Here is a 14,529-nt window from a genome sequence, read left to right as displayed (position 1 = left end):
ACTTCGACTTCTGTGTATGTAACTTTTCCGATGACTGAAATAGAGATGATGATGGTCTGGAGCGGTTCCGTGAGCGGATCCGGGACTATCTCAGGGACAGGAATCGAAAGAGTCTCGGGTGGTCCAATATCAGGTGGCCAGGAGCTTGAGGGTCCATTCACTCAGTAAATTGGGGTTCATGGCATGGCAATCCTCGCAGGTCTTGTAGTCGTAGTCCCACTCCAAGCACAAGAGGAAAACCAGATGCGAGTCAGTCACAGCTACCTGCCTTTAACAGACACCACGGTGTTTGAAGCCTGTAGTCTTTTTGGGACACAAGTCTCGCACATCAGGAGATGAAATGTTGGAAAATGCCTCAGCAAAATGTTGAGAAAAAATGTGGACAAAAAAGACTGGGGTAGCTCTCTCCAGATCTGTTCTGACTGGCACGGAAACAAAATAACTGACATCAGCATGCTTGGTGGTGCCTCTAGAGGCCCTACATGAATCTCATCCAGCACAGAGCCAAAAGACGCCACCTACTGGAGTACAGGGAACAGCTAAAACATTTCCAGTTCCAGTCTGATGACTGGGGAATATTCCAAGGTAATCAATCTGTGGCCAGAAGTCTCCATAAGATGAGCATACTCTGAATTTGTGTTCTGTAGTTTGAGGCTTTATGGTAGTTAGTAGGATGTGTTCATTGTTGGGTCTACGTGTTGCGTGAATGTTATGCAAGTGTATATCAGGGTGAGAATGGCAGTATGGGGTACATGATTTTACCTTACCTGGAAAATTTCATTGGAACTGGGGTTCATAAACAAGGTGCTATCTGGCCCCAACAGGACCAAACAGGCAATACCCTTGTCTGTATGCACCCTTTGCTGGAGAAGTGCAGGCGATGGGACACCCTGAAGAGTTGACTGGAGAAGGGAGAAGGCAGGATGTGATGTCACTGTGCGCTGATGGATGACTTGTAATACAGTCATTCAACTTACCGTGCAAACGGATGATGGAAATGCAGTGGTGTCACTTGATGAACAAATCGATAGGAAAATCATCCAGAAAATTAGGTTTAGGTCTCTCTTTGTAGCACTGAAGTCACTCTGGCAGAGATCCAATGTTTTTTCAGCCTTGTTTTAAAGTACAGTTTGTCTAGAGTATTACACTTAGCTACACAGTCATTACTCCAGTTTGTTTTAATGTTACATAAACTAGCTGGGGAGGATGAGATTCTACTGTGTTAGACTTCTGATTGTGAATACTATTCCCAACTCTGAAAATAGGCCACTGGCTGCCAATAGAGTACAGGAGTTAGTTAAAAGTCCTTCGCTCAATTAACACAGCTGACATTTGTCAGTACTTAAGATAGTTAAAGAAATGGGCGACACAGAATGTTGGTATCAGATACTTCAGGTCCTACAACTTAATGAAAATCACAGCCAAGCCCTTAAAACATGAATGTGTCGTCTCCCCCTATGTCCTCCCCCACACAGAGTAAGGCATTAAATTGTGGCTACTCAAAATTACGTTTCAATGGGAATATATATATATTTTTTTAAATGTGCACCCTTCTATGTGACCATTTTCATGACTCGTGTGGGAGGAAACACACCAGTTGAATTACTTCAAATCGCTTGTGTCATTCTGTAGTGTTTTATCCGTATATGGGCTTATTTATCAACTAAGTCATGGTTTCAGATGGCATACTTGAGTTCACTATAATAATAATAATAATACTAAATAATAGTTACATTTGTAAAGCGCCTGGTTACACAGAGCCAGTGTGTCCCCGCGCTGCGGTGGCTGTAAAGAACAGATGCGCCAATCACACAGATTAGGACACAGGGAAAAGGTAGGTCTTCAAACCTTTCCGAAAGATCGTTTCAGAATGCTCCATACGGAGTGTCTGCTGGAGCGAATTCCACAATTGGGCAGCCAAGTATCGAAACGATCGCCGCCCCATCCTGGCTCTCTTAACTTTGGGAACATGTACAGTGCCTTTCCCACCGGACCTTAAAAGTTTGGTCGGTACATAGGGTATAAGAAGATTGTGAAGATATGAGGTGCCCTTTCTTTGTAAGATCCGATGACTCACGCACAAGGCCTTGAACCTAACCCTCTCCCTAATGGGGAGCCAGTGCAGAGAAGCCAGCGCACCAGTCGGTGAGGCCCTTTTAGAGAGCCTGAGAACTAGTTTAGCCGCTGCATTCTGAATGCACTGTAGGCACTGCAGGCATCTTGCAGTTGTGCCCATAACTAAGGGGTGTGAAATCAGCACTATCTTTGATGTGCAAGGTTATGTTTACACAAATGAATTACCTAGTATTTTTTAATATCATTCAAAAAATGGAAGAAGGAGCAGCTAGAAAACCAGGCATAGAGTGACTTGGTGTGTCTTTTGTTTCTTCTCTAGGAACACAACCTCCACACTCAGTTCACTGTGGTCAGAAAAGTAATTTCTTTCAGATGGTGCATGTCAAAGTCTTGCTTATTCAGTTGCTCACAAAAGTTAATAGAACTAGCTTTTACAAAACATACAAACCATTTTCAACAGGTCTTTTTTTTTATAGTTCCGACGATAGGAAACATTGACATCAAGTAGACATAGTAAAAAAACATTCCATCATATTATTCAGCTATAAAAAATGTAGTCATTTCTTTATCCTCCTAGCAAAGATCTATAAGGCTTAATTAAAGCGGTCCCTAAATTTCCCTAATCAATTAGAAACAGACTAGATTTAAAAAAACAAAAAAGCCACGCATACAATTCAGAACTTAGAAAATCACATCAACAAGGTCACATCAGCAAAAGGTAGAGGAATCTTGACAAATCCTTATTTTTCTTCAACCACACATGACAGGACTCTTGATCAACTCCTCCCTAATCAATTGTCACTGAACCCTTGGGAAAGAAACCAGTTTTCAACACAGAGTTCCCTCATTCAATCGCTTTAGAACTAATCACAGTTTTGATCATTTGCAGAGTCATACAGTGTCATACTATTATGAATGTGCAATGGTTTTCAGTCAACTGGGATCTACATCTTTAAGTTAATGACATTAATCGGCAGCAGACGACACCCTCACGCCTCATTCAAAAACACATCCTCAACTACTCTCAACACGAATTGCTCAAAAACACTCACCCACTGAACTTGGCATGAAGCTTCGGTACTGGTGCACCAGCTTGCACACAACTATTCATTTCAGAACAATCTATTTCATTGTTTATCTCTCTCACATGGCACTACTCTCTTTGAAGGTCAACGGAGAGACACACAACATAACATACCCATTATTATGAGGACTGGTAATTACTATTCTAGCTCCATGTGTGCTTTGATAGTAGGGTAGGTTACGAAGCGGACCGAGGCAAATCCAACTGTCCTTTTACTTTTTTAATACACTTGCTCGAAAGTACCAAAACACACTACGAGGATAGGTCCTCACTATGATTGTGTTTGTCTGGTTCTGACAAGGTTAACTCAAGCTATGAGGACCGAGCCAGTATATATATATATATATATATATATATATATCTATATATATACACACACATATATATACACACACACACACACGCACACATACATACATACATACATACATACATACATACATACACACACACACACCCTCCACCCTTTATACTCAATAGATTTGTTGACATTCTCAAATTCACTTAGGCAAAAGAAACCACACTGCATTTATACCACCTGTTCAAGCATGATGATTTACATATATTCTCTGAAACCAACGGTCGCATTCCCTGCGATCAAAATCAAAACCTGGTTGAACTTTCGTAATCAATAGTAAGTGCCACTTAATTAACCGTAGAAGCCCACTCTCCATCTCTTACGTCTACAAGGCAGCATCTACCGTACCATTATAGCAACTCAATAGCCATGCTGCCAATGAAGTAGTAGCAATGCTAACACGCTGACAAGGAGGCACGTCTGTCCTGATGGTGCACACCAAACATCGCCTGCATACAGCACAGTTTGATCATTCAATGACATTTTTAAATTATCAATAAATCATTTTCTTCATTAGCAAATCAACAAAAAAGTCAAATTGGCCTTTGATCGAATGCTCTGAAATAGCAAGAGGAATGATGATGCACATGCAGGTGCACGGCGGGGCAAACTCCAGATGAAACTGAAGCTTCATTACAGTACATACATCGGGCAAGGCCTTCACACTGCAGCATAGACACGATGGCCAGGTGTGCTAGCTTTTGGCTTCAAGCGCTATGATGGCCAAGTGGATGAGCTAAACACATCAGGCAGCTCCTGAGAAGATGATTGGCTATCGTCTGGCGTGGGGTCCCTTCTTCACCATTAGTCTGTAGTGTTTCTTAACACGGGGTCACTGGCCTTACTTGAGCCTACTCAGGAGGCCAGTTACTCTGTGAGTGTTCGGGAGCGTCTTAGTTGCACCAGTGTTCGTAATTCACGTACAATCAATGGAGAGATGAACACAACTGTGAGGCTGGTCTGTGGAAAGAGTAGATATACTTTAGTAAAGGGCAGTTGCACAGATTTATGGTTATTCTATAGTACTTCCATCCTTCTACACAACTAGCTTGGCATTCCGTGTGCATCACCGGCTGGAGCAGTAAGTGATTCTACAAAAGAATGCGGTCACTCTAGATTTTAGGTTATAATTCTCCTGATCACGTTTTTTTTTTAGCAGTATCAGAGTAACCCAAGAGCTGGTATCTGGTGTGAGAAGGTGGCCTGATATGCAGTGCTCACTATTCTAGTGAACACTATGTATCAGTCCAGCAACCCTTATTGATGATTGGTTGTAAGTCAACCTTATAGACCAGCTATCCTAGTAGCGTGGATACGAGCAGTCTAAGGCTAAAGACTCGAGAGGGCGCGTTAAGCCAGCTGTTATACCACATATACCCCTTGAACACCAAGTGAAAGGACACCACACAAGTGTTATGAAAATAAACAAGATATTTATTAAGAATCACAACAGCCTGTACTCTTTATGAGGACAGGGTACTAAGCACAAAACAAAACCCTTACGAAAATACTTAAGTTAGCACAGTATATACAAATGCCCGAGGGGCACGGAAAACCATATACTCTGAAAGTGGAATGCGAAATTACTAGCAGGTAAGTACAGTACTAATAGCCTTTGGAATCGCTAGGACTTGACTATAGAATCGTTAGATCACTTCTAGGAGACCCAGGGGACTCGGGTGCAGAGTGTGCACTCTCACGCGTGATGCGGGACAAAGTCTATGGTAGCTAGTAATTGCAAAGTTAGTGTTCTCGGGCGAACCCGACCTGGTAGGAGGAAAACGAAAGTAGATTCTGACCCTTGGATAGTGAGGCTATGCTGGGGCACCGAAATGCCGAAGTTACCTAGCCCAGGGGCTGCAGCTGCATAGGTCTCAAAAGACGTCGGGAATCCTCGTTGACGGACCAGGAGCCTGGAAGAAAGAAGTTGCTGGCAGGCGACCAGTGAAGAAAGTTCGATGGATCCAAGCCTGGATCGAAGGAAGATGACACCTGAAAGCAGAGGGGACCAAGTTCGAGACTACTAGCCAGTAGTCAGTGGGCACCAGGAGGGCACCGGATGGTAGCCACCTCGACTAGGTGAGTGGGTGACGCTGTGCTCGCAGATCTCACGGACCAGGAGGCGTTGTCGGCGACCAGGATGGAGGAGCGAGCTGTCCCACGAAGATTGAAGCTGTCGGCGTCGCTGGACCCAGGATTGGGCAACAAAGCCTTGGCAAATTCAAGCCCACGCGGTGGACTCAAAATGGCGTCTGGAGTGGACCAGGAGGGTCCGGGTTGCCTCTCTTGAAGAAGGAAGCAAGGGCCAGTCTGGAGCAACCAGACCAGCAGCAGTGATGTCGTCGGGCGTCGTGAAGAAGGCCACAAGCCAGCCGGCTAGTAGCCACACAGCGCGGTGAGCACGCAAAAGCAGAAGGGCCCCACGCAGATCGTGGAGATGCTGGAGGGCTGATCTTCGGTGCTGGAGCTGCTCAGGGTTGGGGCTTCTCGGACCCCAAAGCACTCACCAGTGGAAGACTCGGTGGGCTTGTTACAAAGAAGTCGTGCAGTCTTGGCGATCGTCGGTCCCTCGAGGTCTCGTCGCACTCACAGTTCCCAGCTTTGCTGTAGAGGTGAGTAGAGGTCAGAGGTGCCAGGGAAGCCGGGTCTCGTCGAGCTGGGTCGTCGGATTCGTGATGAAGGACTTGCAGCAGACCGCAGTGTTCTTAGGATGGTGCCTGCGGATGCAGGGTGACTACTCCTTAGCCACAAGGGAGAATCTTGAGGAAGAAATCTTAAAGTCCTTTCGCAGAAAGTCGTGTCTTGATTCCAAAGATGATCTAATTTGAACAGGGGGCCCGCTCCCATCTTTATACTAAGAAAGGGGCTGACCCGGTGACTAGGTCCTGCCTATGGGTGGGACTAGGAGGGGGGTGGTTACACCCCTCTGCCATGCCGGACTTTCCCCAGGCCAGGGGCTGGTGTGCCCCTGGAACTGGTTCAGACCGGCCTATGCGTAGTGAGCACCGGGGTGCCACTCAGCAGTCACCTTCCTGAAAAGCCCTGCCTACCCAGGATACACAAAACCATGTCTGGGACGGTGCTAGCACCGCCCCTGACAGGAAACCCTTTGTCCAGGCTCCCCTCGCTGGAAGGACTCCCAGCTGCAGGGGTCAGACTCGTGTCTGTGGTGGCAGCATCCATTTTGTGGAGCTGAGGCTTCGTTTAACTTTAACCGGGGTTCACAATTACATCCATGTCGTGTCCCTCTAGAAGGGTGGAATGCTAACCCCGTCGCCAGAATTGGCGAGGGGTTAGTATTCCAATTCGTATGACACCTTACTCGACATGTTTTGATAAAGCAATACCAAAGATAGCATTTAACCGCGAGGATTATAATGCACTTAAGAGTATATGATATGCGATATCATGGAACAGCTATTAGGACTTGGTTCCGCAAGCTGCAGACAGGCTCAGCTCATGCCAGAGCACCATCTCACACGATTCCAAGCACTCTGCCTTCAGGATTGTTAAGGCCTGCCATAGGAGTGACTGATAGGAATCTGTGTGTCCATTTTAGGGTTAGATATAGGTATACTATATCTACAGCAAAGGGTGATTACACGACTTTGCCCCAGCTGTCATGCAGCCAGTTTGTCAAATTTAGGAGGCCAGCCAGGGGTGGCACAATACGTGCTTCAGCCCCTTGTAGGCCCTGGGTACACCTATGCCCTGAGTTACAGGGTCTGATAAGGTGGCCCAGTACCAATTGGTAAATGCACCTAGGGTACATGTTGTAATTTAGAAAGAACAGCCAGGCTGTGGGTCTGATTGGCAGGCCCACAGCCAGAGAAAGTCGTAAACCAGTGAAACAAAAGCAAAAAATCTGGGTGATCATAGGATTGCAGACCCTACTCTCCTACATCTGGAAACAAGACAAAGTCCAGAAGAGGATTATGGGTAACAGAAATGTATTATTAGAATTCGTTAGTAGGGGAAGGATTCTGACGGAGGATGCTATGATGCTAGTGGGAAGATCTGCGTAGTTGAGAGGACGTAGCCAGTCTATCAACCTGCACAGCCTGCTTTATCAGGTACCCTCATGCTGTGTCTGTGGGAAATCACATATTGCAACTAGACCTGGACCATCTTGGAGTCTGGTGGGGACTGTGGCAGGCAGTTCATCTTGGTCTGCTTTATCGCTGGCATCTTCTGTGTGGCGGACATCCTCTCATGTCCAGTGGGGAGAACAAGGGAGGAGAGTTTAGGAACATTAGCATGGGGTGCAGCCAGAGCCGCAGTTATTACATGGCACCCTAGTGGCCAAAACAGGACCCTCTGGACTGCCTCAAAGAGTGCTATTGGTGGACGGCTATGGATGGGGCTGTTGCCACTCCTATACTCTTCACCTTCAGCAGAGGATCAATAATGAGAGTGATGCAGTTATACATACTATATATAAAAGATTGAAATTCCCTATTCTTCGTACTCCCAGTTGCAAACATGCACAGTATTCTACAAAACCTGTGCCGTTATAACTTCAGTTTCAATGCAAACTCTGAGCTATTGAACAGTTGTTACATAGGATTTGTCTGCTGCTGCTATTTCCCAAACATACACAAAAACTATCCTGCAGTCGAAAATTAACAAGACAAAAAAGAGACAGTGTCAATCCATATACTGATAGACCAAAAATACGCAAAATATGTGGGGATTCCCATCACTCACCGAGCCCGGTGACATGCTTCATCATCTGGGTCTCCTTTTTAGGGCTAAAACTCCACCCTAATGATGGAGGAGCCCAAGGATGTTTTTTTTGAAAATATAGTATCTTACAGATGTGAGCGAGTATGGTAAACAACAGGTATGGGAAATTAGTGCAGTGCAGAAAAAATGTGATGTGAATATTAAAATAGAAGCAGAATCAGACGGATTTTATTCATGTTGGACCCTGAACAAATATTAAAAACAGTGCAGGGACGAATTTAACAAATAATCGGCCATTAACAAGAATAGGTCAACATGTTTCAGCACCTACAGGTAAAGAAATAACCTAGTGCTTTCATCAGGACCTCTTGGATATAAAATGCTACTGCGATAAAGTGATGTGAAAAAATGAACAGTGAAAGGATACACTTGGTAAAGTTTTTTTTAGATCCACGGGCGACCAGTCCCAATGTCTACTGATTTGGATTTGGTGGTTAATGGACAGACGTTACATTTAACAGGTGACTACAAATACCTGTCAAGGAAGAACTTGGTTGACAGTATGTTTTACCATGATAACATGTGACCATAGTATTTAAAATGGTCTGTCCATTGGTTTAGGAATGAGAGGTTGTTTGGTAAGAAGAGGGTAGGGTTTCACTTTGCAATTGGGTATTGGTTGTGTTTTTAACGTGTAGAAGAGCCTATACACCAGACTGAAGTAGGATTGGTTGTTTTGTCCAGAGCAGTGTCTCCTTTTGTCCTGAGCTGTTGCCAGGTGGGGTGAGGTTTTTCCTCCAATCTCTTGAGGTAAGACTTTATTGGAGTGGCTTGCAGATTTTCTGCACACATACGATGGCAATTTTACGCTACATGTATTGATTCAAGACAATTATAGACTGTGCTCCTAAACTGTTTATATGCACCTCTTATATTTCTTTTAGATTTGTCCAAGAGGCGCGAGTAACGGAATCTGTGAGAAATCAAGCTCGCAGTGTATCCTTTCACTTTTCATTTTTTCACATCACTTTATCGCAGTAGCATTTTTTATACAAGAGGTCCTGATGAAAGCACTATGTTATTTCTTTACCTGTAGGTGCTGAAACATGTCGACCTATTCTTGTTCATGGACAATTATTTGTTAAATTCGTCCCTGCACTGTTTTTAATATTTGTTCAGGGTCAGACAAGAATAAAATCACAGTCTGATTCTGCTTCAATTTTAATATTCACATCACATTTTTTCTGCACTGCACTAATTTCCCATACCTGTTTACTATACTCGCTCACATCTGTAAGATGCTATACCTTTAAAAAAACATCCTTGGGCTCCTCCATCATTAGGGTGGAGTTGTAGCCCTAAAAAGGAGACCCAGACGATGAAGCATGTCACCAGGCTCAGTGAGTGATGGGAATCCGCACAAATTTTGCGTATTTTTGGTCTATCAGTATATGGATTGACACGGTCTCTTTTTTGTCTTGTTAATTGTCGACTGCAGGATATTTTTTGTTTATTGTGACGTTAATTTGGGGCTATATATCCTGTGGAGTCGTTAAACCTAGGCCTCTGACTATCTTCTACTTCTCAATGTGCTTTATTTCCCAAACATAGCCAAAAGAAATTGAAAAAAAAACAAAAAAAAAAAATCTCAGGCCATCTAAAAGGCAAGGGACTAGTCTTGTTTCAGGGGGTGAGGCCGAATCAGCTCTAACATGCAAGGCAAAATTAATTTAGAAATCTAACACATTACCGGTAGATGACAATATTGCACAATATGCAATATTACACAATATGCAAAGGTCATCTGACAAGTCCACAAAAATGCTTTCAGACAGTTTTTCAAATAAAAAAAATCTTACATCCTTCCCTGTTCACATCCAACCACATCCTCCTCATTACTAAATGTAGCATCAATAACAGAACATCACAAGTCCTATAACGACAAGAGCCTCTGTGTAGGCAGTGCGTCGGGAGGGGTTGATGGGACACAGTTTGCTCCATTTGTCGTCAAAACCGATCCAATCCTGAACAGTGTGGACTTTGCTTGAAATAGAACGTCTAACAGATCGTGAAATTGGGGGGTTGATAAGAAGTCCAAGACTCTTGTGGAGTGTCTATTCATAAAATGACAGCTGTCTCACTGGAAGCCCAGGATTGCATTTCCATTAGAATCCCTCATAAGATCTTCTTCCAGTTTCACACCAAGCACTGGCCACTGGCATAAATTGTCAATCTAAAGCTACCTTGTCCTCTCAGGTGTTACAGGTGTCAAGAGAATACGGTCAAGGTTGATGGCGTTTGACAATGCGATGCATGAGGGTTTATATCTGGTGGCAATGAGCATCTCAACGACTCACTGTAGCAATGTGGCGAGAGGTGTTAGAAGAGCTTGTGGGAGCAGACCATCCAAACATCCCAAGAATATTTATTGACCATAATTAGCTCCCAAAGTAGATGGAAAGAAGGTTTTCAGGTAGAAGTAGCAGAGCCAGCACTTCTATTGCAAGTTAGAAAAAGCTAAACTTGCAACTATGGAATGAAAGTGTAGATTTCTAAGACTACCCCTGTTTTCAGACACTCTTAGCCGAATCAAATTCCTTCTATGCCTGACCAAATGCACAGGGCCAGAATTGTAATCTAAGTGGGGTTTCCAGATGCCTTTAGCTTTGACCATCAGCCAGTACACATATATGCAATTATGTTACACAAATTGAGAACATGGATCCAGATCAGCTAAATGATTGAAACTCAAATGGGGTCTATATTTAAGGAGCATCACAAAGTAATGGGCCACTCACCGGTCAGAGGCCACTTGGAAATAGATAAACGTCCTACACTTTCAAATTACCACACTGTGCGTGTAGTGAAAAACATCAATGCCTTTGAGCATTAACATTGACTGTAGTAGGAAAAACATGACTATTACATATGCACCATGTGCCACCAAAAGCAACCAATTGATGCTTTATTGCCAGTCTCAAATATAAAGTACGCTATGGTAATGTTTGGGTCCAATATTTATAAAAAACTATTATGAGAATTTGCATACAAGATTGGAACCAACAGACTGCTTCCTAACTGGAAGACGCCTGAATAATCCCCCAGTATTTAGTATACCCTTCAGAAGCTAAAAAGGCTATGAAAGAACCAAGTAGCCGATTACTCTTTAAATGTCAATAGCCCTGACCCAACTCCGCTGTGATGTCCTCTCCCTTTTCCGGTTTGACCCCGCCGCAGCCACAAGTTATTTCAAACATTTTTGGGAAGCTCTCGCTAAGGGTGGCAGAGAAAGTACGATCATCACTAAACTGTCATTTCTACCACTGAAGAGTTTTCAGTGCATTTTATCGGTCTCACGCATATTAGGGAGAAATGACTTTGGGCAAGAATTTTGGATTAGTATGCAGAACTACCTTATTGTGATGCATTTGCAAGAAGGGTTCTTGAATGGTTAGTGCCTGTAGTTCACCAACTCTCCGCAGAGAAGTAATAGCTACTAGGCTGTGCATCCTGGGATACAGAGGGTCTCTGGAGAGTTCCTTAAAGGCACGGTATCCTTTTCCAGACACATAATGGCAGCCTATGGGGGCTTGTCTGTCCAACCCTTCCTCTCTATAATTTCAAGGATTTTGGTGAAGGTAAGTTTCTCTATGGGTGAAACTTGGCAATATGTGTAAAATTAGATTTTATTTGGCTATCCTTTTCACTTTAAGTACTGGCCAGTGTAGCCTTGTAATTATAGGCTGCATTATTTGTCTTTGATTTTCTCTTTTAAGTGTCTATGCAGGACTGCAAAGAAGACCGCTTAAGAGATTATTTTTTGATTGCTCCGGGGTCCCCGCACATGGGCCGGACTATTCACTAGATTATGACTATACACAGAGATCCCCTACTACAGAAGGGTTGGGGATGACGATCTTACTTACGAACCGTTGAGCTGGAGGGACTTCTTGACGTCGGCGTCTGAGGAGCTGGTACGCTCTTCGGCGTGCTGGTGTTCTGGCACGTTGACGCCCTCTTCGGAGATGTCGTCCGGGATCGAAGCGGACGAGCGAGCCATTGTTCTTCGAGATAGTCGGTCCTGGATCGTCTTCTTGGAGCAGAAGGAGGAACAAGCGGAACAGTCTTTGGCCTCGTGCCCTGGTGAGAGGCAAAGGTTGCACACTTCATGTAGGTCGGTGTGGGGAAACTTCGACCCACATTGAGGACACTTTTTGAATGGCGTCTTTTCCATGAGCCAGAAAGTAAGGCCTAGGTAGGCCTGAAGGCATTTGTCAATGACCCGAATCGAAGACTTTGAAGTGGTGAAGAATCGCGTCGAAACAATACCGAACTCAATGAGGATTGCGCGCCAAAGGAAATTCGGTTCCAAACCGGAGCGCAGGAATCAGAGCCCGATGGTAGAAAAAAAAGAATCCGGGGATAGAGACGATGCCCATGCGCAATGTGGTCCAAAGGAGGAGTCACCTATCTCGTAACTTCTAAAGAAATTTTTAGGACAACAACAAACTGCAAACACCTGGGCCCAACACTAGGTGGCGATCTATGCACAGTGTGCATTCTGCAGCTCCTTTGCCTCGAACATGATATTTTTATATTTCCTTGAGAAGATCAGAATTAGGTTTCTGTAATGTTGCAGGACAGGAAAGAGGAGCTCAGAGTCAGTTTAAATCACAGCTCTCTCAGATATTGGTCGGCACTCAAGTGTCTACAGATGTTCAAAAAGAGAAGACATTGCGTCTTACTGGTAATATAGGTTCTAGGATGCTCAGGAGGTGCTTCCTGCATATCAGAGAGAAAGTTAACCTGATTTTCCTCAGCCCTGATTTGCAGATTACTGGAATTGAGTTGGATTTGTATAAAATCAGTTATCAACAGCAGACTAATGACCTTTACGCTGTTGTGCTTTTTAAAGACCCAAGAATGCTGGTAGGACCTTTATTTTATGTTTCTACAGATAAGATGTTGCCAAACCATATGACAGTGAAATATTCAATTGGTTTTGGTGGACTTCTTCAGAAAAAAAAAAGTTTTAAAATCAGAAAATAGTTCAGGACTTTATCCTGAACATCAATTTGCAATGAGCAGGTATGTAAACGCCCACGAGGTCTATAAATTCATACCAGTTCATGGCTCAAGCTGTAGAGGCTATCAAGTCTTTGCTAACTTGCAGCTCATGTTCTCTACGACAGCCAATAAAATTATTTCTCTGCTGCATCAAAAAGCATGTAGGATTTAAATTTGTCTATCATATCCCAGTTTTGCAAGCTGTGGCTCTTCATGTATGCGGTGCACTGACGTGCCAGAGAGAGAGGGAAGACCAGCATTCTAGTAAAAAAATAAGTTTTCAGCTTCCCACCTTAAGGAAGTGGAGGAGAAGCTTAAGCTGATCCTTTCCCTTCACCTACTGCTACTGTGACAACAGCGGGCTGCACAGGCTAATTGCCTCCAGTACTGTAGTGTTCACCTATGCGCGTCTAGCAGACGCTGTTTAAAGCTTTAAGAATAAAATGCACAAAATTAGAATAGATTGATCAATTAAAAATTATTTCATGCCCGATGCAGTTTTCACTAGTAAAAAAGTGTTGCAAAAAGCAGCTGAAGAGGTAGGCTTTGAAGTGGGAAGATGATCTAAGGACTCCATAGCCTTAGGTCAAAGCGCATCAACTTTATTTGTAGAAGTCAAAGATTCGCCGACTACTTAATTAGGAGAGTCTTTACCTGTGACCACCTTTGCACCAACTGTGCTTTCTTTAGTCGTGTAAGGCAGAATGGGTAGTCTAGATTTGTCTTTGATGCACTCTGTTAAAGATTCAAAGACTCACTTTGTTTAGGAGTTAAAACCGGATTAGACCTAGGCAAGGGAACTAAATCTTCACTACAAAGCCAGGTCTTGTATAGAAACGGGTCTGCCTTTACCCCATTTCCACCTCTGCAACGTAAAAGGGTCCTACAGGAATCTCGTGTTCTCCAGAAGGTACAGAAGAAGTAAAGGAGCCTTAAGTAGCTGCTGGAAGTCCTGTTCTTAAAGTTGCCAAAGAAGGGCATCATGATACAATTTAATACAACAAACCTGGGCACCTCAACATTAAGATAAAACAACTGGAAGGTATAATGTGCAGAGTAAGGATTTGAAGAAGAAAGCCTCAGATAATGCTGTGGGGATGACTCAAGCTCATTGAGGGAAAATTGAGGAGTTTCATCTAATCTCTTTCATGCACATGCCAGGTTACAACGAGTAAATCTCAACATTCCCTTTCTCCTAGAGTCGGTAATGTTTAAGGACTCGAGGGACATCACTGAAGGTTGGGTTATAACCTTAATA

General features: G+C 43.7%; 1 protein-coding gene across 1 annotated transcript in view; it reads right to left on the bottom strand.

The window, feature by feature from the left end:
- Window positions 1–2,539: 2,539 nt before the first annotated feature.
- SLC37A3 (solute carrier family 37 member 3) overlaps window positions 2,540–14,529 on the bottom strand; it is a 175,945-nt gene continuing 163,955 nt past the window's right edge. The window contains exon 15 of the mRNA XM_086953054.1: window positions 2,540–4,478. Within this exon, the coding sequence (XP_086809180.1) occupies window positions 4,386–4,478 (93 nt within the window). The 3' untranslated portion in view covers window positions 2,540–4,385. The remainder of the gene's footprint in view (window positions 4,479–14,529) is intronic.

The sequence above is a fragment of the Lissotriton vulgaris genome, chromosome 1_2, assembly GCF_964263255.1.
Source record: "Lissotriton vulgaris chromosome 1_2, aLisVul1.2, whole genome shotgun sequence".
Classification (NCBI taxonomy): domain Eukaryota; kingdom Metazoa; phylum Chordata; class Amphibia; order Caudata; family Salamandridae; genus Lissotriton; species Lissotriton vulgaris.
This window is presented reverse-complemented; position numbering and strand designations above follow the sequence as displayed.